Genomic DNA, 23,285 nt, shown 5'->3' on the forward strand with positions numbered 1-23,285 from the left:
GTAGTTCGTGACTTTGGGTTAGTTCTTTAGGTTAGTCAGTTAGCAGTATTTCTAGAGTAATCCTGATTACAGAAGCCTTCTGGGAATGACAGAAGTGTTGCTGTCCAAATAGACAGGTGAGAGACAGCTGAAATACTGAATCTTTTCTGAACTGGGTGGTAATATGCTCATAATCACACTTAAAGCAATTTTTTTTAGCCTTATGATTTAATTTTAATTTAATTTAACTTTTTTATAGCTTTTTGTATACAAAACATATGTATAGGTAATTTTTCAACTATGACCGTTGCAAAAACTTCTGTTTCAACTCTTCCCCTCCTTCCCTCTACCCCCTCTCCTATATGACAGGTACATGTTAAATATATTAAAGTATATGTTAAATACAATATATGTATACATTTTAATTTAACTTTTTGTTTATTTTTAACACACATTGCTTTATGAATCATGTTGGGAAAGAAAAAATCAGAACAAAAGAGAAAAACATGGGAGAGAGAAAAAAAAAAAAACATAGCATGTGTTGATTCACATTCAATCTCCTTAGCTCTTTTTCTGAATGTAGATGGCATTTTCTGTCCAAAGTTTATTGAGATTGCTTTAGATCACTGAACTACTGAGAAGAATCAAGTCTTTCATAGTTGATCATTACACATTCTTGATGTTATTGTGTACAATGTATTCCTGGTTCTGCTTGTTTTGCTCAGCATCAGTTCATGTAAATCTTTCTAGGCCTTTGTAAAATCAGCTTGTCATTTTTTATAGAACAATAATATTGCATTACTTTATAGAACAATCAGTTTCTAGTTCCTTGCTGTCACAAAAATAGCTGCTACAAACGCTTTTGCACATGTGGGTGCTTTCCTCTCCTTTATGATTTCCTTGGGATATAGACCTTGGAATATTGCCAGTAGTGCCAATGCTGGCTCAAAGCTTAAAATGATTCTTATTGCTCCACAATTTTGATCTTGTCATGCCTCTGCTCAAAAATCGCTAGTCCCTACCTAGTGCTTTTAGGATAAGACTGCAGCTTGATGTAGTGTCCTCCAATCTGACACCAATCTCTCTTGGCAGGTATATTTATATTCTCTTGTTGTATTTGCCCTACATTCCTATTCCCTAAAAATTGGTGCTTTTGCACAGGCTGTCCCCTATCTTCTTCTAGGGTCTGCCTATTATCATCCTTAGCCCCTTTCAAGGCTTAGTCCCACAGGATGCATTTCTTGGTCCCTTAGATATTAGGTTCTCTCCGTTAATTACCTTGTATTTATTCATTGTTGTTTATTGGAGGAAACTTATTTTGGGGAGAGAATATTAAACCTGAAGGTAGGAAAACATGTGTCAAGCAAGATCCTGCCCCTGACACTTTCTAGTTGTTTGATTATAACTGGATTATTTAAGTTTTATGAGAGACTATTTTCTCTTCTGTAAAAGGCATATGAAAATATCTATAATACCCACTCTTTAGGACTGTTATGAAATTCAAATGAGATATTGAAAATAAGACACTCTGAAAACATTAAAGCATTATTATACCAATGTTAATTCTAACGTTACTCTCTCCTCTCATCCCCCTAATATAAAGTGTACTTGTTGAGAACCGGAATTGTGCATTTTGTTTGTTTTTCATCTTTTCATCTCCAGCATTTTGGATATTGAGTTGCACATAGTAGTCACTTAATAAATGTTTCTAAGATTGTTGAAGTATCGAATGTAGATTAAACCTGGGAAAAGGCCTACCAGGAGGCCTTTATTTATCCACAGGCTATTGTGCTTCTACTAATCTGCCCCAGTATCTCATTAGTACATTGCTGACTAGTACTCAGCTTGTCATCCAAAAGATGAGTCCAAGACAGCAATCAACATACATTCCCCAACTTTCAAAGCATTTGGAAACCTAATAAACCTACCTCCATCACTAGCCACCTCTAGCCTCCAAATCCAAAATATAATATGAAATAAAATTGAATCCCCAAATGACCCCAAAGAGTTTGAACAGTTCAGCATAAGTCAGATACTGACCTTGGTCTTGTTACCTGTTATTCTTCTTTGCTTCCCGTAGTTTTCTTGCCCATGATGCTGAAGGAGCAGGTGTGAGGTGATTGGGATATTGTTCTTTTGGATTAAATGGCTTTTGGGTGGTCTGTTCTATTAGCATATAAACCTTTCCTGGCTTTCTGTTCCACTGTAGGTTTGAGTCATCCTCCCATGCTATCAGTATGAGTGCTTATTTGCGTGAGCAGAGAAGGGAGCTGTACAGCCGCAGTGGAGAACTTCAAGGTAGGTAACAAAACTTCCCAAATAAAGTTGTTTTTATGGGCAAAATAGGAAGTTTTCCTGACTTGTGAGTTTATAACCTTTATTCACAGGTTATTTTTGAAGATAACAGAAACTTAAAGACTTGCTAATCTGTTTCTTCTATCACTTCCCAGCATCTGCTGTAGGGCAGCTCAAATTGCCATTATGACCACAGAATTCAGACTAGTTGCTATTCAAGGAGTCAAGATAAAAATGGGATCAGACCCTTCATGCTCAAAGGCATGGCAGGCTTGGGCCTTGTCAGACTCCAGGAAAGTTCCAGTGTTCTGTTTCTGTCTACCACCCTTGATTTTCACTATTATATTTGAGGATTCCTTCAAGATAGAAGGCATGCCTGTGGGTTGCAATTTGAGAAATTCAGAGCCCATTATTATGAAAGGGAAGAAGGATAATTCTGGAGGTTATGGGCTAGTCAGTTTAATTATGGTATCTGGAAAGATATTAGGACAAATTATCAAGAAATTAATCTGTGGACACCTAGAAGGACACAAGGCAAAGGAATCTTATATGAGAGCAAATAACCTACGTTTATGGAAAGCAGATCATTGTCTTAAAAACACTGCCTTCTATGACAGAGCGGATGGACTTGATAGATAAAAGAAGAAGCAATACGTGGATTTTACTAAGGTTTTTAATTTTGTGTCACTTGATATTCTCAGTAAACTGATACTGTGGAATCTGAATCAGAAAAATTGATTTCATGGGTGAAGAAGTGCTCAGACATATCTCCAAGGACTAGTGAAGGACAGAGCTTCATCATTGGAATACTTGTGAAATGGTGAAGTAAGCAGTCATTTGGGGATTCAATTTTATTTCATATTATATTTTGGATTTGGAGGCTAGAGGTGGCTAGTGATGGAGGTAGGTTTATTAGGTTTCCAAATGCTTTGAAAGTTGGGGAATGTATGTTGATTACTGTCTTGGACTCATCTTTTGGATGACAAGCTGAGTACTAGTCAGCAATGTACTAATGAGATACTGGGGCAGATTAGTAGAAGCACAATAGCCTGTGGATAAATAATCTTTCTTCTTTACTTTATTATTGATTGGATGCTGATTAGAATACTATATGTTATTTTGGTTCCCTCATTTTATGTGGAATATGTAGAAATTAGGTGGTTCCTAGGAAAGAGTAGAAAAAGTAACTGAAAAAAGAAATTATTGAAATGGAGCAAATTTAAATGTCATGTTCTTGTTGAACATTTGCTTTATGCAAGGTGTGGTCTGATAGTAGGTAGTAGGTTAGTGTTAGATGAATGCTGCAGATAATAAATGAGTACTACAGGATCTTAGTGGATGGAAAGGCCACATTTTACTGCAAGTGAAATTGTAGATGGTTTCATCTTCCCAGAATATAGAGTTTTAAGCTAAATGACATATACTAACCCAACTTTGCATGATTAATGATGATTTAAATTTTTTTCCTAAAGAAGCTTTATTTGCAGGAGATCCATCAATTGACGTATAACTTCTTGCATAAATGACATTTGTTCAGGACTGAATACTTTGGAGCAGGGCATGGAAATGAACCTATTGGGAAAGTTTTCCATTTCTTAATAACATACTCAAAAATGTGGTACTTGGCAAAAATATTCTAATATAATAACCAATGCTCACTGAAGTATAAGGATCCTTTTGGTAATGGAAAGAAGGTCAGACTAACTGTTAAAGGAGAATTTTGGCTCTTTTGCCAAATCACCTGATAGGAAAGCTGCCCCATCAGCTAACCTGATCTTTTAAAAAGTTAGCTAATATTTCATTTGGGAAGGAAAGTTTCCGTGCTGAATGCTTTTAACATTTCAACAGGAAAAAAGAAAAGAAAAATCATAACTGCTTTCCATGATAAACGATTGTTCTTTTTCAGTCTTTCCATTAATCTGTCTGATCCATGGACCATAGCGATATCTGCATTTTAGCTTTATCCTTGAAAGTCTAATTGAATTGTTGCATCAGATTGGTAGGCAGTGGTGGAAAGCTGTCTCTTATGTGAATGGCGCACAGTTGTAAGCTTTTTTTCGCAGCAGTTCAGGCCACAGGGGTTGGCTATTCTCACTAAAACATAGGAGCATGACAAAGAAACCCACCAAAAAGAGCATCAAAGTAACATTAAAATTCTCATATTAAAAAAAAAAAAAGTCCCTTCTAACTTCCCTCCCCCACTTTTTCTTCAATTAAAGTGTTACACATTCGAAAAGCAAAGGAATTTAAAAATCAGGTCTTCCCAATTGGCTCTAAACATTATGGTACAGATGGTTCATTTTCCCTTCTACTTTTAGGGGTGGGCTAGTTCATTTTGAAGTTTTGTGGGATAGATGGTAGATTTCTGTGAAGTTCTTTGATCTTGTCAGTAGCATCCTGTTTCTCTGAACCTCTCTAGGAATTTCATTCTATTTAAGTAATTGTGTTGTAAGGTAACAAGAAGGATAATTATTTTAATGAATATTTAGTATGACCATAGCTTCTTGAATTAAATTGTTGTTAAATATTAAGAGAAATTAAGATGATAGTTTACTTCAGTTTTTGTGCATAATTCTATTGGAAAGGAAGATTAGTTTGATTAATAGAGAATTCTTTGGGGAAAAATATTTTGCTGTGAATTAGGCAGGTTGGCCCCATCTTTGCCACCTGTGTGTTCATAAGCAAAACTCTTTTACCATGTTTCTGTTTCCACATGTTGAGTGTGAATAATTATACTTGATTTACTGGCCTTTACATGTTTTGATGCTAAAATTAAGCTATATATAATATATGAGTGCTCTTTGAAAAAATAAAAAGTGTGAAACAAGTTAAAATGGGGCTATTATTTTTAAATATAGGAATTTTGCTTTCTTTATTTCTGAATTTTACTTCTAATACTACTTATCACAGTAGGTAAGAACCATATGTATTTGTTTTGGCAAACTCTATTGTTGTGAATAATAGTTTAGTGAAGTAAGAGTTCTTACTTGCCTGTTTTGATTTAAATGGAAACAAATACCATGATGATGATGATGATTACTGCTCCTACTTCCACATCTCTGACTGCTTTTGACTTTTGTAACATAATGACTTACGTTATCAAATGATTCAGGCTTTGGAATGATCTGATCTTACTACTTTAGAATTGCTATCTCCCAAAATAGCATCATAAGAATTGGTTGCCAGTAATACTTGTATTTTAACCTGGCTTACTTTGGCTTTTGACATTTTTATTGAGTCTATTCCATTATAATTTATTGGTTGGATTATGAAGCCTTAAAAATTTTGAGTAGTATAATTTTCATCTCTACCTATTCCTTGACCTATGTATAAAAATCCAGATTTATCATTGGTCAACTCGCTTGCAGTTATTTATTTTGCAAAGTAATTCACTAAAAGATGCTTTTAATTAATAAGTTCCCTGATAGTATATTTAAAGTGCTACTTCATTTGTATGCAACTTTTTAGCAATATGTTTTTTATAGAAAATGAGGTACCTTAGTATGGTAGAAAAACTTCATATTTGTGTCATAAAATCCTATCACAGGTGTAGCTTTATTTGTTTAGGCTGGGTGAGAAAATACTTAAAGATTTGTTTACCATTTATTTAGGGAATTAATAAACTATGCAGAAAACCATACAGAAATACAATTTTTTTCCTAAAATGGGCAGTTACTATAAAATTGTTCTAGTTTTTCATGTATTAGCACTGTTTCATGCCTTAGAAACTCATCAAAACTTATTGCTAATTGTCCATTTATGTTCTTGGGATTTTAATCTTGTCATTTAATTTTAATCAACATAAATATAACATTTGCTCCTTAATGTGATATACTCTCATAGATTTTTAGCAAGACCTAAAACCTCTACTGTTGAAATTTCTTTTACCAGTGCAAATTATGTACATTTCTTTCTAAAATGTTTATTTTTTTTAATTTGGAGTTTTAGAGTTCTTCCTTACTTATTGGCCCTCCCCTCCCCATTCTTTCTGCTAATTGTCTATGGTAATATACCCGATATTGAAAGACAGTAAATATTGGATCTATTCATCCACTATGTCTCCAAAATATGGCTGTTCAACTTCCTTTCTGTAGTTATAGGATAATAAAGTTTGGTATGAAAAGGACCTTAGAGGTCCTGTACTTTACTTTTCAAATGAAGAAATTGAAACCCACGCAGAGAGGTGATGTCATTTGTCCATAGGACACCGAATTGCATTCCAAGAATTGATTGTTAATGAAGAATTGGACTTTATTTTAATGGTCTCTATGGATTCTGTTTCTAGTTTCCAAAATATTTTTCAGCTCTTATCATCAAGATCCCTCATAATTTAAAAAATTATGTACTTTATTCACTTTTTGAAAAAAATATTAAATATCTGACTGCCACGGGATGAGGGACCTTATTCAGCACATAACCAAAAGTTTACACGTAATTTTATTTAATGATAAGATTCCAAAGGAAATTTTGAAACACAGTTTTTACACTATTAAAATAAAATAAGTTCACTAAACCTAGGTTAAACTCAAGTTAACACTTGTTTTAGATCATTAGATTTAAAGAAAGGACATTACCATTCATCTGACAAATGAAGAAACAGAACCCAGAGCAGTTACTTAAGGATACAGATTTAGCCTTGATCTATTTCCCTCATTCTTTATTGGCAAGTAATGATTGGTCACATGATATAGTTCATAGACCCCACCATAAAATTTTCAGTTGCTTTTTGTGTCACCTAAAGTTGTAATTCTTTTGAAATTATAGTGCTTATAATTTATAGCCATGTAGTATCTGTGGGAGAATAGAGTTATTGTAAATATGGGCTTTCCAAAGAACAAGATACAAAATAATTGTACTTTGAGTGAGGGCATCTTTAAATAAGCTATTGCACTTGAAAGTAATGGAATTTTATTACACTGTTAAAAAACAGTAAATATGAGGAATTATGAAAAGCACAGAAAAATTTTTAATGTACTAATGCAGAATGAAATGGGCAGAACATGGTGAACAATGTACATTTGTATCCATGGTGATATAAATATAAATTACAATATCACAAAAAAAGAGATAAACTCTTAGGTGACTGCAATAACCTGTTTTGACCTTAGAGATCAGATGGTAAAACACACTCTCATCTTTCTTTTGATCAAGCAATGGGAGCCTGAAACATATATGTAACATGGTCATAGACACAGCTGGTTTCATTTAATTTCTTTTTCTGGCATAAAGTGGGTATTCATTGGTGATATAAGGATTTATATTTGGTAAATATAGCAAATAGCAAACTATAGCAAAGCAAAAACAAAAGACTAGAAGGCATTAATAAAATTTAATTTAATTTATTTTTTATAAAGAATTGTCATTGACCTGACAGTATTCCATGCATGGTTCTTATCTTGGGTATAGTTAGTATTATTCAAACAGAGACTTTTTCTTTCATTCTGCACCATTCTGCTTCCTGAATGTTGTCTGGCAAAGTTTGGGGAAAAGGAATCTTTGGATTTATAACTGGAGATCTAGGGCTAGAAGTATCCCCTGTGGCCAAATACAGGCTTCTCATTTTATAGATGTAGAAATTGAGGCACAGAAAGATGACTTTTTCAGGTTTACGTAGCTCTTAAGGGTTTGAACTTGGGTTTTAATGATTTCATATTTAGCACCCTATGCATTCTGCTGTACAGTTGCCTCACTTTAGAGATAATCTATTTTTTTTCTCCTTTCTTCCCCTTATTCTGTTCTGGCAAAGAAAACTGATGGTATTGTCTTTAGATAGTCCAATCAGCTATACCGTTGTATGATTCTTTTACATCCGGGACAGAGATTTGCTTCAGAGTCATTAAGGGTTTTTAAAAATTGGGATATTGTTTCAGGAAGCTAGTGGCTACACACCTGTCAGATTGGCTAAGATGACAGGAAAAAATAATGAAGATTGTTGGAGGGGATGCGGGAAAACTGGGACATTGATGCATTGTTGGTGGAGTTGTGAACGAATCCAACCATTTTGGAGAGTAGTTTGGAACTATGCTCAAAAAGTTATCAAACTGTGCATCCCCTTTGATCCAGCAGTGTTACTACTGGGCTTATATCCCAAAGAGATTATAAAGAAGGGAAAGGGACCTGTATGTGCACGAATGTTTGTGGCAGCCCTTTTTGTAGTGGCTAAAAACTGGAAACTGAATGGATGTCCATCAGTTGGAGAATGGCTGAATAAATTGTGGTATATGAAAAATTATGGAATATTACTGTTCTGTAAGAAATGACCAACAGGATGATTTCAGAAAGGCCTGGAGAGACTTACACGAACTGATGCTGAGTGAAATGAGCAGGACCAGGAGATCATTATATACTTCAACAACAATACTATATGATGACCAGTTCTGATGGACCAGGCCATCCTCAGCAACAAGATCAACCAAATCATTTCTAACGGAGCAGTAATGAACTGAACCAGCTATGCCCAGAAAAAGAACTCTGGGAGATGACTAAAAACCATTACATTGAATTCCCAATCCCTATATTTATGCACACCTGCATTTTTGATTTCCTTCACAAGCTAATTGTACAATATTTCAGAGTCTGATTCTTTTTGTACAGCAAAATAACGTTTTGGTCATATACTTATTGTGTATCTAATTTATATTTTAATATATTTAACATCTACTGGTCATCCTGCCATCTAGGGGAGGGGGTGGGGGGGTAAGAGGTGAAAAATTGGAACAAGAGGTTAGGCAATTGTTAATGCTGTAAAGTTACCCATGCATATATCCTGTAAATAAAAGGCTATTAAATAAAAAAAAAAAAAAATAGGAAGCTAGTGGCTATGTACATAGTTCTCCTCTGTACTATTATTGATACTAGTCTGATCCAGATGTTGAAATTTCTGGACCAAAAAAATATGTATATAAGGTGTAGATCATATTTCAAGACCTCCACAGTGAAATCCAACTTCGAGTTCTTGGATTAAAATTAGAATACTGAGGCAGCTTGGTTATATACGGAGGTAGGTAAAGTTCTCTGTGCATATTTAATTTTAGGCTTTTGGAGTTGTGGTATGGCTGTAAATATGTGCAGACTTTTGGCTTTGCCACAATTCTAGGCTTAAAAAGCTTATATTACAGTGTAGTATATGTGAATGATGTATGAATATTGTTATAATCATAATATAGGATGTTCATTGCTAGATTTGTGATGACATCTCCTGAATTGCAATCTGTTCATTTGCATATTCATATACGATTAGCTGTGAAGGTTTTTTTCTGGGAAGGCAGCCTTAGTCTCAGTTGAAATAAATAATTATTCCAATAATTGCAGCCAGCTGGTAAAAATGCAAACGTTTATTTCTCCTTCCAAATTAGCCCGGTTAGTTGAGGCCTATCTCTCTGCCTGGCTCCAAGAGATCTTGCAGCTTTGTCCTTGGCTTCTGCCTCTGCTTTCTTCAGCCTCCAGCCAGCTCTGACTCGTGGCTTCTCAATCTCCAGTCTGTCCCAAGTTCCAAGAGCTCCCTCTATTTATGTGATCTCCCAAAGGTTGACTCCGCCTTCTGGAGGGAGAGGGATTCTGGGTTATCTCCCAGAGTGCTCTCTGGTTCTAAGGGAGGTGAACTCCACTGAGTACTTAGATACTTATGAGCTCTCTAAAGGTGTGAACACAAGCATTGTTCAATCAGTTCCACTTAGTACCTATTTCAAGTTCTGGCCCAAAACTCTTTCCAAGATTAAATTAACTCTAATGTCTTAACACTTTGTAAAGATTCCAACAATTAGCCACATAAGTCCCATTTTGTTTGCACATTAAAGCTTTCTTCTGAACATTAGTCAACTAATTTACATATTCTTATTTCGTTGGATAGTAATATTCAGCCATAGAGTATAAAGCTGTACTTATGTTCTGAGTGGTTTTTAGCTTTACATCAATTCTAGACTAATCATATTTGGTAAACACTTTACATTGTTGGTCTGGAGTATGTTATCCCATCTCTACTGCTGACATACCTTATTTTAACTCTTAGCTTTCATGGTCAGTGGCTGAAAGGTAGAGGGCTTTCTCAGCCAAAGACTTACATGCTTTTATTAATTTTTATTATTATTATTTTTTTATATCCAGTGGAAAGAATCTTGGCTTTGGAGTTAGAAATCTTGGTTCCGTGTTCAGGCTCTGCCACTTATTTCCAAAGAGGCTATTTTACCTTTCTGGATTTCAGTTTCCTCATCTATTAAAGATGTTTGATCTTGATCAGTGATTTCAAACTTAAATAAAAATGAGAGCCATCAAACTACATATAAGGATCCCTATAGGCCATATATCAAGTAAAAAAATCAAATACTCATATTATCTATATTTTACTGTATTTTTAGTTATTTTGTTAAACATGTCCCAATTATATTTTAATCTGGTTTGGACTGTTATGGGCTGAGACTACATGTTTGATATCTTTGCTCTAGGATCTCTGGAAATGAATCTTCTAGCCAAATTTTTGTGATCTTATGATCTTACTGCAGTTCTGGATACATTGTATTCTGGGACTTTAAACTATGTGTGAGTTAGGTATGTTATAAACATTTGTATCACAACAGGAGTTCCAAACTGTAGGCCTTGGGTCCCTAAAATAATAAGGGGCTTATGAAACCACAAAAAAACATAAATAAGCAAACATTTTCTACATGCATACACAGTCGGTCCTCTATTTGAGTGTAAGCTTACACTATAAGCAGGGGTTGTTTCATTTTAATATTTGTATCTCCAGTACTGTCAAAGTACATGATTACTATTACTGTATTTTTTAATGTATATAGATAGCATGATTTATAAAATCCAGATTCTTTTAAACCTATTCTCAAATTCATAATAGCTTTTTATTTATATTCACAGCTTACAAAAATATTATAACATTATAGTTTCTATCATGTGGGCCTATAAATACTCAAAAATAAGAAAAGAAAGAAAAATAGAACTACTTTATTGTTCCTTTGACCAGTAGAAGTCCTTGAAGTCTCCTGCTTTGTCCTCCTGAAAAAATTGAGAAGTTTTTATGTTTCCCATTCTATTTCTAAGAGAAATTTCCCAAGACAGAGAACATGATTAGAATAGGGTCATTAGGCTCATATTTAGTTGACCTGAAGGGAAGAGAAAGGAAAGAAAAAGAAAGGAAGGCTGAAAGGAAAAGACTCCAGCAAACCTACCTATCACTTACAGTCAAATCATGTTATCTTAGTAATAATATGTCTTGTTAATTTCCACAGATCTTTTGTCAGGGATGATCTCATCTACATTTTAACATTTCAATGAAGGAATCAGTTTTGAATCAAGATAGTCTACCCCCATTCATGATCAGCCCCTTCAATATTGTTCACATAGCTAAAGTGCATTAAATGTGTTACAGAAATCTAAAATCAAAAGAGTTCTTCCTGATTCATAAATGATAAGCTGTGCTCTTAATTTGGGACTCATTGCTGAATACTTTTTAATTGGTTGGAACCAAATAAGGATAGAGACATTTCCTCCTCCCATTTCAAACAACTAGATATTGTCATTTGTTAGCTACCCTTTTCCCAAGGGTAGTTAGGTTCCTATCAATGTTGACCACATTAGTTGAATACGTTATTCCAGTTCTTTATATATACATATATTTGGTGAGGCAATTGGGATTAAGTTGAAATGCCCAGGGTCATGGAGCTAATAAGAGTTAATTAAGTCTCTGAATTCGTATTTGAACTCAGGTCCTCCTGACTTCAGGGCCAGTTCTCTATCTACTGTGCCATTTAGCTGCCCCTATCCTTAAATTTTCATAGCAAAACAGTCTTGCTTCTTTCATTTATATTATCTATACTTTAACCAATGTACTATGACAATAATTATTAGAAAATTCAGCCAAAAACTGATGATTATATTAATCCAGCACTGACAAAGGCTCACTTCAGACAATATTTGAGAGAGTCTAATGGATCCATTAAATGACCTTTTAGATTTTTCAGGTGTTATCCCTTTATAAAGTTAGCTTATCAGAAAGCAAAGAACCTGCCTTGATTTCTCTCATCCTCTTCCATACATGCTCTCATGAGTCAGGCCAGCATACTATACCACCAACATTGAGGGTCATGGAAAAATTTTCTTTTTGAGGAGCATTGATTGTTTTTTTATAACTAGAGTTAAAAATCATAAGCTTGGAATTACTGAGAGTCATTGATAAAAAGATCCATACATTATATTTCTCCTTAAGTTCAATTCTAGGAAAAATTTGTTTCTACAAATGAATTTGCATACTTTCTATTGTAACACAATCAATACCATATAACCCAGCATGTTTCTCTTTTTATGCATTAGGTGCCAGGAAATTTGAAGCTAAATTTAGTAATTAGCTCATCTAAAGTGCCTGGTAACTGCTATTTCTCATTATCTTCTTAGGTTATCTCTTCTGATTTGAATGCCTAATTTTTATTTTCAAATTGTTCACTTTTGTGTATCTCCTCAACTCCTTTTGGATATAGATGGAATTTATCTATTTATTTATTAATCAAATTATCAGAAAATAGATACTTTCCTCAATAACCGTAGAATCTTTAACCTTTGATCTTCCTCTTTTTTTTAAAGTTCCTATACCATTTACCTAGTAACCTTAAAATTTTTCTCTCTTGACTATCCGTTTCCTTCTCTTTCTGCCCTTCCCCCTTCCCCTCTCCCCAACCCCTTTTCAGGATGTTGGGCCATTAGATATACCTCATCACAATACCTGTGCACATCACTGGGCCCTTTTCATTGATAACATCTAGTTAATCCCTTTTCATTCTGTGACTTTTGTCTACGTGCTTCTATAATTCTCTATGGAAGTACTATACCTAAAGTGTTAGAGCTCTTTCTCCATTATCGCCCGATTTTATGTAGTTATCAGTTTAGGTGCTGATTGTATTTGATTGTACTATATGACCATCTTATTTCTTTCTCTCTCTCTCTTTTTTCATCTGTCTCTTAGTGTTTTTAACTCCCCTATTAGGAGCAGTTTGTTACTGGTAAAATGCTGTATGTAGCCTGTTTTGTTCTCTATAATTCACCATTGTCCTTTCAGTGACCTGAAATTTTGATTCATTGGAGACTGTGAATATTCTGTAGACTTGCAGTCATGAAACATTAACAGTAGAATGCTGAAATTAAGAATACTTTAGAGATATGAGCAGGAAAGAAGAAACTTAGAATCACTGAAAATGCTATACAATTTCCCACATTCAGTTGATCCTGCTGTCTCTTCCAAGTCATCTCTGGGCCCATCCATCTGCTACCCAGAGACAATTTGGAACTTGCCCATTCTCATGCAAATTATGAATCAATTAGTCAAGTTTCAAGCTTAGGTAATATGCATATTAAAATGGAATTTGTGCTGATTTTGAAGTTGGAGAACCTTAGTTGGATCCCAGCTTTGCTATAATGAGCAAGTCAGTTGTTCACTGCCTCTGGTGTCACTGTTTCTTTATAGGTAAAATGAAGGGCTTGGACTACATAACTTCTGAGTTTCCTTCCAATTTTAAATTTAGGATCCTCTAACTCTAGATCAAGCAATTTTTTCAATCAAACATTAATTCTTTGGAATTATATTTTAAAATATACGCCTTGGGCTGTGATCCTACCTTCCCTCTCCCCTGTTCATCTTCTTGCTTCTAGGCTCTTCATGCTTATAGATCCTATAGGTCTAATGCAAAGCCATATTTGTAATTCTGTGATTCAGATGTCTCATAGATTAATGGCTTTTATCATGCTTTGATGAAATTCTCTATTCCTCAGTTTCACATACTCCTAACCTGTTGCTTCTTTGCCAAATCTGAATTTTTGTTTTTAAGAAGAAAGTAAATATGTAAATATTATTGAGAGTATTGTAATTATTGTTCTGGAAAGTTATTTGAACAATGGTTTCTATATCTAGCTCATTCTCCTATGTCCTTTCCCAGAACCCATGCTTTCATGATCTTATTCTTTCTAGGCAGGGATTTAGTTCTAGTTTTTCCTAGGCCTTCTGAATGGCCAATTCTACTAACAGTCTTTTGAGTAAGTTATGACTAATGTCATTCCTAGTTAGTAAGATACAACTTTTAACTTTGACTGAACCTTGCCATGATTTGCCCATAGAGCATATATATGTACATTACACTCATTGTAACAAGTCTTGAAAAATCCTTTAAAGATACCAGAATACTTTTTTTCTTCACAAGCTCATCCTTTCTTTTCTTAGGCAAATAATTATCTCTTATTGTCCTTCTTCTTTTTACCTTTAGTAAGAAGCTTTGTAATTATTTTAGTTATATATATATTTCATTGTTTTCTAAAATTGCCAGATATTTCCTCAGCAGGTTAGTGCTTTTTAATCTGGATCTATGATCTCCATAAAATCTGTATTCTCCCAAAGAAGTTAAGAAAGAAAAATATGTAATCCATTCTCCTTCCACTTTACATCATTAGGAAATGCTATTATCTCCAGGTTGTTAGAAGTTCTTGGGTGGGATGTAGAATTAATTCCAGTCTTATATCTTTTCATGTTATGTAAGGCTGGCTGTATATGGTTATTATGTTTAGGGAGATATGATTTAATCTGTAACTCATTGGAACCCTAAGTTTGTAACATAGTTTTATTTATTCCCCTGCTCTCCTAATTTATTTATGGTATCCTCCTTTATGTCCAAATCAGGTATACATTTTGACCTTTATATTGATATGGGGTGTGAGATATAGGTCTATGCTGAGTCTTTGACATATTATTTTCCAATTTTCCTAGCAATTTTTGTCAAATACTAGATTGATTGCTACAGTCCTTGATTATAGTGTTGTGTGTATCTAATCTATTCCACTGATCCAACACTCTGTTTCTTAGCCAGTATGAAGTAGTTTTGATTACTGCTGCTTTATAATATGGTTTTAGATTTGGTACTGCTAAGCCACCATCTTTTATATATTTTTTTTCATTAATTCCCTTGATATTCTTGACCTTTTATTCTTCCAGATGAATTTTGTTATTATTTTTTCTAATTCTATAAAATATTTTGGCAGTTTGGTATGACACTGAACTGAAAGTAGACCAATTTAGGCAGAATTGTTATTTTATTATATTAGCTTAGCCTACCCATGAACATTTAATAGTTTTCCAATTGTTTAGATCTGATTTTATTTGTGTGAGAAATGCTTTTTAATTATGTTCATATAGTTCTTTATAAAATCCAGGCTACCTCCCTGGAGGCCTCAGGATCAGCCAGAGTCAGGATAAGCAAAAGCCCTTGGTCTTTAGGGGGAGAAGTGAAGGAGATGGACAAAACTACCAGGAGTTTTGCCAAAGATCCTTCCTTGATTCTAGAGTCCAGAATCTCCACACTTTTCTCCTCCTGGTGCTGCAGCCAAGTACAGTTCCCTGGCCTCCCTTACCCCACCCCCTAATCCTTACCTACAATTCTCCTAACCCCAAACATTGAGCTAGCATTAACTGTGAAAAGAGCATTCCAAACATAGGCAAATAGAGTCATTGTCCAATAGGTAAATAGCCTTAAGTGCTCGGGTTGTCTGATTCAAGCACACCTTTTAAGAGTTTCAGCTCTTTACAATTCTTGGGTTTGTCTTAGCAGGTAGACCTCTAAGTATTTTATTTTGTCTACAGTAATTTTAAAGGGAATTTCTATTTCTATCTCTTGCTGGGCTTTGTCAGCAATATATAGATATGCTGATGATTTGTGTGCATTTATTTTGTGGGAAGTTATTGATGAATCATTAAATGGAAATAAAGATTGGGATTCCTTTAAAAAATGCTAGAATTTATTCCTAATTCCTTTACCTTTGCAGTCAGCACAGATCTTTCACTTTTTTATGTATTTTCCTCTGGGGACACAGCATAATAATGAAAGGAATCCTGGACTCAGTGTCGTGCAAGTTATAAAAAAATGAAAACTTAAAAAAAAAACACCATTTAATGCAGTCAATCAGTGAGAGGCAAAAATATACCCAAACTGATTAAACCTTGGCCATTTGGTAAGTATAAACTCTGTCTCTTCCTGGATGTTTCATCTTGTTATAACATATCCTTCAACTATGCTGGTATTTATTAAGCATCTACCAGTGCCAGCCACTGGAGATAGGAAGACAAAGCAAGTCAGTAAGAGCCCCTTAAAAGCTCTTATCCTATGGGAAGAAATAGCAGGTACACACATAAGTCAGTACAAAATGTATACAAAGTTACTACAAGATATCTAGGAGGCAGGGGAATAGGTAAGACTTTGGATAGGACTTGAGCTATTCCCTAAAGGGAACTATAAGCAGAAGGTGAAGAAGATGACTGCTCTCCATCCATGAGTGTGACGTATCCTAACCTGTGCAAAGGCCCAGTGGTGGGGAATGGAATATGATAGAATGTTACAGACTACAGCAAGTAGACCTCGAGGAAATACTTTCCTAATCATCTGTGTTTTTGTCTGTATAATAGGGGCAGGGGCCTTGAATACCACATGTTGCTTATTTTATCAGGTGTAGTCAGTTTTCTTGTTTGATTTTGCTTTTTTCTTGGTTACAATTTAGGGTTCAGTGGGGGAACTAGAGTGGATATTAGGAAATTATTGTAGAATAAAAACAAAAGGCATCAATAAAACTTTAAAAAACCTTAGTAAATTGGGAGTGGGGATGAAGTTGCCTAGGTGATCCTGAAAGTCATTTTTATCTCTTATCTTTATACTTGGTTGCCAATTTTTGTGCAAGTGTTGAAGGAAAAAAGAGAACAGACTCTACAGTCTTACAAATCAATCTGAAAAAAGTGCTCAGCAGTGATAATACAGATTATACAGTGTGTCATGTCAGTCCAGCATCTTCTGAAATTGGTTCAACATCAGTAGGTCCTAGATGAGCACTGCTCTACAAATAAAAATCCCCTATTTAATAATTAGAAGAAGAATGCAATGTTCTCCTAATTAAGACTTTCTTTTCTGTGTGTGAGTGCCACCTTGGCAGCCAATGGCATCCCAAAATGATGAGTTGTAAATTTAAACCTGCAGCATGCCAGGTCTGGTCTGAGGGAAATGAAGTTATGTATAGGTGCCTTGTTCTATTTGAATTAATCAAAGGGTTGCTAGTGTAGACCAGCTGTGTTCTCTGATGACAAAAACGAATCTTGACATTTCGGATAATGAAAATTCAGTTCAGCACCTCTTGGAGATATATATGATAATATATTGTCAGTCTGAAGCAAAGGGAGAAGGAAGCAAAATCCTTGTCTTATTAAAATAGACAGTGTGACAAGTGGACATCCCCAGATCCCTAGTTACCAGATTGAGGAGGGGATATGAGGGGAAGCCAAAGGAAAACAGTTAAAGAAAATGAAGGGAAATGATGTTTTAGGAGGTGAGGCAAGAGCTATGACATGGTGCCTCATCTTACTTGTTCATGATGATTAATTTCATGGTATATTTTACTGGGGTGTGTTGGGGTTCTGAGAACAAGAATCACCTTTTGGATTTTGCAGTATTAATACAATTATCTAGTTCCTACCTTGTAAGCCCACTTATTATTTTTTCTGCGTGTGTTTTTTCTAGTTTAGTGGATTAGCTGTACTGTCTCTTCAAAGGCTAGCCAATCAAGGAGAGGTTATTAAAACCAGGGCGCTTTATGACTGAGAATTAATTAGAGAAGCATTTTCATGCAAAACATCCAATTTTTTGATTAGCAATGGAGCAGGGCCGCAATTAACACTCTAGGAAGCTTAAATTTCCAGCTTTTTGATTCTCAGAAAATGAGATTATCAAACCAGGGTCAGGCACTTGACAGCAAAGGGGGAGATTATGTGTTAAAATTTTTTTTTTTTTTTTTTTTTTTTTTTTTGTTCCTTGATTTTGCTTCTGAGGTTGCTGTTAAGGCACTGATAAATTCAGAGGAGGGAAAGAAAAAAAAAAGTTCCTGAAAATACAGGAAACAGACATTGATTCATTAATATCCTACTTGGTATGCCAAGTGTCTGCCTTCCATGTTTGACTGAATATAATTTGAAAGCACAGTAATAATTTTTATTACCGTATTATTGTTTATTATTATTCATCCTTTCTTAGTAACTCATCTGGAGGTATTTGAAGGTTCTAAAATATTCAAAATATTTTTATCCTTTGTGAAAAGACAAATGCTTCAACCTTCCCCTCCCCTCTCCCCCCCCAAAAAAAATGCACAAACAAAAATAAAACCAAATAGAAAAATCAGCATACCAAAAGATTTGCCTGTAATTGGTACTATTCCGCTGGGGAATTAGTATATTTTTTTTCTTGCCAGAGTTTAAGTAAGGAGATGTCTCTTGATATATATTACTGCTTATTAAAGTATGTCCTTTGTCAGGCTTAGGTGTCTGTGATAAGGAGCAGAGCATCCCCAGAACTGTTGTTAAACAATTTCATCATCAACATAATTAGTGCTCCTTAGGGAGGTGAGATGTAATGAAGAAATCAATTTGGTGTTAGAAAATATTTCTCTTTCTCTTTCTGCTCATAATTTAGATTTTTGGGATTATGAAAAAGGAAGAAAAACTAACCCTTCATGTCAGATACTTCTACCACTTTATAATGATGTCTGTATTCTATTATATATTTTCCCAACTTGTCTAATATTTAGTTAAGTTCTCCTACAAGTCTTAGAAAATAGCAACACATTATTTTATACCTATCTCTGAGCCTCAGTTATCTTTATCTACAAAATGATGGGATTGAACTATCTGATTTCTATGCTCCTCAGTTACCAAGTCCATTGAGCATAAGAGGCAACATGGGGTCAAGGGCGACTCTGAATCTGGGGGGAAAATATCTCAGTTCAAACTCAAGATCTGCTATTTCTTGTGAAACCTTGGATGAGTCCTTTAACCCCTATAGCCCTCAATTTTCTCATCTGTTTATTTTAGCTCTAACTATGACTCTATGAAATTTTATTTTCCTTGTATTTTAAAGATTTCCTTGCACTTTAAAGATTCTCTTAATTTCCAAGATTTTTTTGTTTTTGTTTTTGTCTCTGTTTAAATTTATGTAACTATTGTCATCCTTTGTCTGCCTTGGTATTTCCATTTTCAAAGAAGGGTGGCTCTTATAAAAAGATTTTTCATTAAGAATAACTACTTCAAATAAAATTATATTGTAAAGTCCTTAGATGTTCTGCCAGCACAATGAATAGAAGTGAATATATGCCTTCCATACTACCAATGGCTTTGGTTATTGAATTTTGCCTCTAAAACATTTCTGGTTTAATAACATGATTCATTGATCTGCCTTTTATTTATACAATCCCACTATGGATCTCAGCTTTGTATGTCAGCCTTGCTTAATCCTCCTTCTTTTGTTGTTGAAGAGAATCTCTCATACCTGGATGAAAATTGGCTCCAGTTTCATCTTGAGGAAAGAGAAGAAAACTGTCAATCAAAACATGTAGAGTTGATCTTGTTAAATTTTTAGCTTTTAGCCTCCATGTGGATCTTAATGGATTTGAATGGTGATGGTAATATGATTTTTGGTGCTCAATAAATATTTGTTAAATGAATGAGCTTACAGTGATATATTCATAGACCTTTCCCTTGTATTAGGACAGTCCTCTGTCCATTAGAGGATGCTTTGTTTTCAGTAAGCAAAAGGACAGATATCTTACCTTTGTTTTCTTTTTTATCTCTAACTGTATTTCATCCAACTTAACTCACTAGGGATATACTCTTACTTTTTACACAACAAAATAGTGTTTATCAAATTCTGTTTTTTAGTTGATTTATATTACACAAATAAGTGATAAGAGAAATTGATTCCACTTTGCAATTGAATTATACTATAAGAATACAGCAAACATTATGTAATTTAGAAAAAATAACTTCTGATAAAAATTTATATTTGTTAAAAAAAGATCCTAATATGTAAATCTTTTCTCTTCTAATTATTTATAAAAGTGTTCAAAGGAAGGGGAGAAAAAATATTTAATCTGAAAAAAATGAATAATTTATAGAGAAAAGAAGAACTCCCTATGTCATGAACTTAGTTATATAGAGGATTTTTTTTTTTTTTTGTAGGAAAACCCACATGATTGGAAGCACTTTCATAGCAAGTGGAAAAGGGATTCAGTGTGATTATCTTTTTATATCCTGACCTGGAAGCAAAAATATCATGATTGACATGAATTCCAGACAATAGTACCGCTAAAGAATAAATGAATCTTTAGGGAATATGACTTGTGGATTCAAGCCTATTTTAATGATGACAGCAGTGATACTTAAAATAAGAGAATATCACTGGCATTGTATTAATATTTGAAATATTTGATAATTAAAATAATGAAGGTAAAAATGTTTCAGTTATACAATTTCCATAGCTTTAGTAATTTTGTTAAGAGTTTTTCCTAGCCTTACAAATCTTTGCATGTCAAATACTTTGGAGTGGATTGGAGATGAAACTATTCATTGCTTCAACATATTTGTTCCTTTACAGACATTTTAACCTAATTATAACTATACAGTTTGTTATAGATTCTACAAGAGACTATATTAGTATATGAAGCTCTGGACTAAACATATTCTGTGCTTATTTAGCAGTTTTATCTCATTCCATTATCTCTTGGGAAATGTGGACTAATCACCTAATGTCTGAATCTAGAAATTAGAATCATAGTATCTTAGAATTAGAATGGGCCTTTGAGGTCAACCTACCCAGCCATTACCTAAGCATTAATCCCTTTTATAGCACCTCAGACAAAAGAATATTGCTTCCACTTAAACACCTCAGTAACACAGTATTCACTGCCTTTTGAGGATTCCCATTCCATATTTGGACAGATCTAATTGTTAGAAAAATTTCACTTATATTAACATTGTATCTCTTACCCCCAGAAGAAAAAGAGAAAGTTTCATTTCAAAGTTGTTTAAACACAGTATCAGTGAAAACAGTTTCTTTTAACTCTTTTCCCAAGAAAGATATCAAAAGATATCTGCTTAAAGAAACTATTGACTTTGGTCTGTATAGTTGTAATGAGAGAATAAGAAAAATTATAGGTTTAAAATTAGGACTAATGATATAGTCCTTATTGATTTTTTATGTTTTTATATAATTTCTGAATATTAATAACTGCAAAATCAAAATCAAAGTTGTGGGAATAAAAGTAGTTCAGGAAAACTAACAAACACCTCAGATGAATTTGACAGTAAATATAATGTATTATACTCTTCTTCCTTTCCTATTTGTCTCTTGCCTTCTTTAAGCAAATAAATAAAATAGATTTTTTGTTCATTTTTTGTCAAAGGCGTCATGTAATCTTATAAGAAATTATAAGCCATGGACCAAGAACCATTAAGAGGTAGGCTTTGGAGCCAGAGTGGCAGGATTCAAAGTGACCTTGAACCCAGAGAGTATTTTAATGAATGGTCTGATTGCATCCTGGGAGATGTGTAGTGCTGTGAGAGATCCACACATTTATTATTGGAATTTTAGTCAAATAATGCTGCCATATAAATTTTCAGAGTTGGAATTAGAACTCAGTTCTTCTGACTCCTAATCCAGTTAAGTCACAGCAGTATGAAATTGATAGGTTTAATAGTATTGGAAACAAGCTAACTGGGGCAAAAAAGTTTGACTGGTGCCAAGAGAATTGCAGAGTGTTTTTCTTTTGGGGTTGCCTATTATCAGCTTTTTAAGAGAGAATTAGTGAGAACTGGTAAATCAAGTACCCAGGATTCCCTAAAGTGGGGAGAAGGTGGGACACATATCTGATGAAATGAGGTAATCAAATGAAGAAGAAAGTAGAGATACCTGAGGCCAAGTCAGAAAGATAGAGCAGAGAGAAGAGGAATAATGATATAGTTAGAAGTTAGAATCAAGGAAGACCCAAGGAAAAAAGACAGTATCAAAAGTAAACCTAAAAACTGAAGGAGCTAGGGAGGAATATGAGGTGAGTGAATGTCTTTTGAAGATAAGAGTGACCCTTGTGACCCCAGATTGTCTGAGAGCTGATGATTATCATAAGATCATGAAGTCATAGATTTAGAGATAAGGATATCTTCTAAGGGCCATTTTACAGATACCTACAGAACCTGAGATCCAGAGAAGTCAAATGATTTTGCTAAGGTAGCACAGGCATCAATTGGAAGAGATTGGATTTGAATTCAGGTGTCTGATTATGTATATGCTGGAATACAGTTTTTCTTCTTTACCCTTATGTTGTATTTTGCACTTAGTCTGCTTAATCATTACTTTTTTTTTTTAACCAATGGCTTTATTAGGAGCATTATATTAATAGAGCAGAATAGTGTTTTTTGTATGATGACATAGCAAAACATTGATCATTGTTGAACATAGCAAGAAGAGTTTAGCCTAAGGAACCATTAGAGAGAGGACTAGTATCTTGGTGCTGTTTACTATTTCATCTGTATTGTTAGCATTTTTCATCCTTTAGCCTTCTGGTAAACCTTCATAGAAATAAAGTAATCCCCTTTTTAAGGTGAAAAAAAGTCATGGAGACTATTCTCTTCGAATAACTCGGCAATCTGTCAACATATAATCGTGAGGGTTGGCGTTGCCATTTCCAGAGACAGGGTGCCATTGTTACCATCATTCTACTGCTCTCATTCTTGTTTCAGTTCATGGGATGGTCCCTAGCACCAGCCCTTCCAAGGAATGTTGTTAAGAACCACACATAAGTGAAAGGGAATCTCTGAAAACTCCCCACAGCTCTGAATCATAACACACTTGAAGGAATTGCAAATCAGCCTTTCCTGACACAGAAGTTGCTTATAGATTGGGAATGAAATAAATCGGAGGCAAGAGGGAAGGAGAGAGGTCAGAGAATGCAACTGCCTCTCAGTCTCCTAGTATGGTTATCATCCAATCAAATGAAGGGATCTATTCTGCTGGTCAGAATTAGATCCCCAGTAGCCACTAGCAGGTGGCTCCTATAACAGAATGTTTCCTCTTTTTAAGGAGGAAATTTAGGACAATCATTTACTTATTTCTCACTAGGCACCCAGGTTTTGGACTTTTCTGTTATGCCATTATCCCCTAGGATCC

At 34.4% G+C, this 23,285-nt stretch overlaps 1 protein-coding gene across 2 annotated transcripts in view; it reads left to right on the forward strand.

The window, feature by feature from the left end:
• Window positions 1-23,285, forward strand: part of EXOC4 (exocyst complex component 4) — a 913,849-nt gene that overhangs the window by 252,561 nt on the left and 638,003 nt on the right. For both annotated transcript variants that reach the window (XM_031941130.1, XM_031941132.1), the window contains exon 9: window positions 2,189-2,277. In XM_031941130.1, coding sequence (XP_031796990.1) covers window positions 2,189-2,277 — 89 coding nt within the window. The remainder of the gene's footprint in view (window positions 1-2,188; window positions 2,278-23,285) is intronic.

Source organism: Sarcophilus harrisii, chromosome 5 (assembly GCF_902635505.1).
Source record: "Sarcophilus harrisii chromosome 5, mSarHar1.11, whole genome shotgun sequence".
Classification (NCBI taxonomy): domain Eukaryota; kingdom Metazoa; phylum Chordata; class Mammalia; order Dasyuromorphia; family Dasyuridae; genus Sarcophilus; species Sarcophilus harrisii.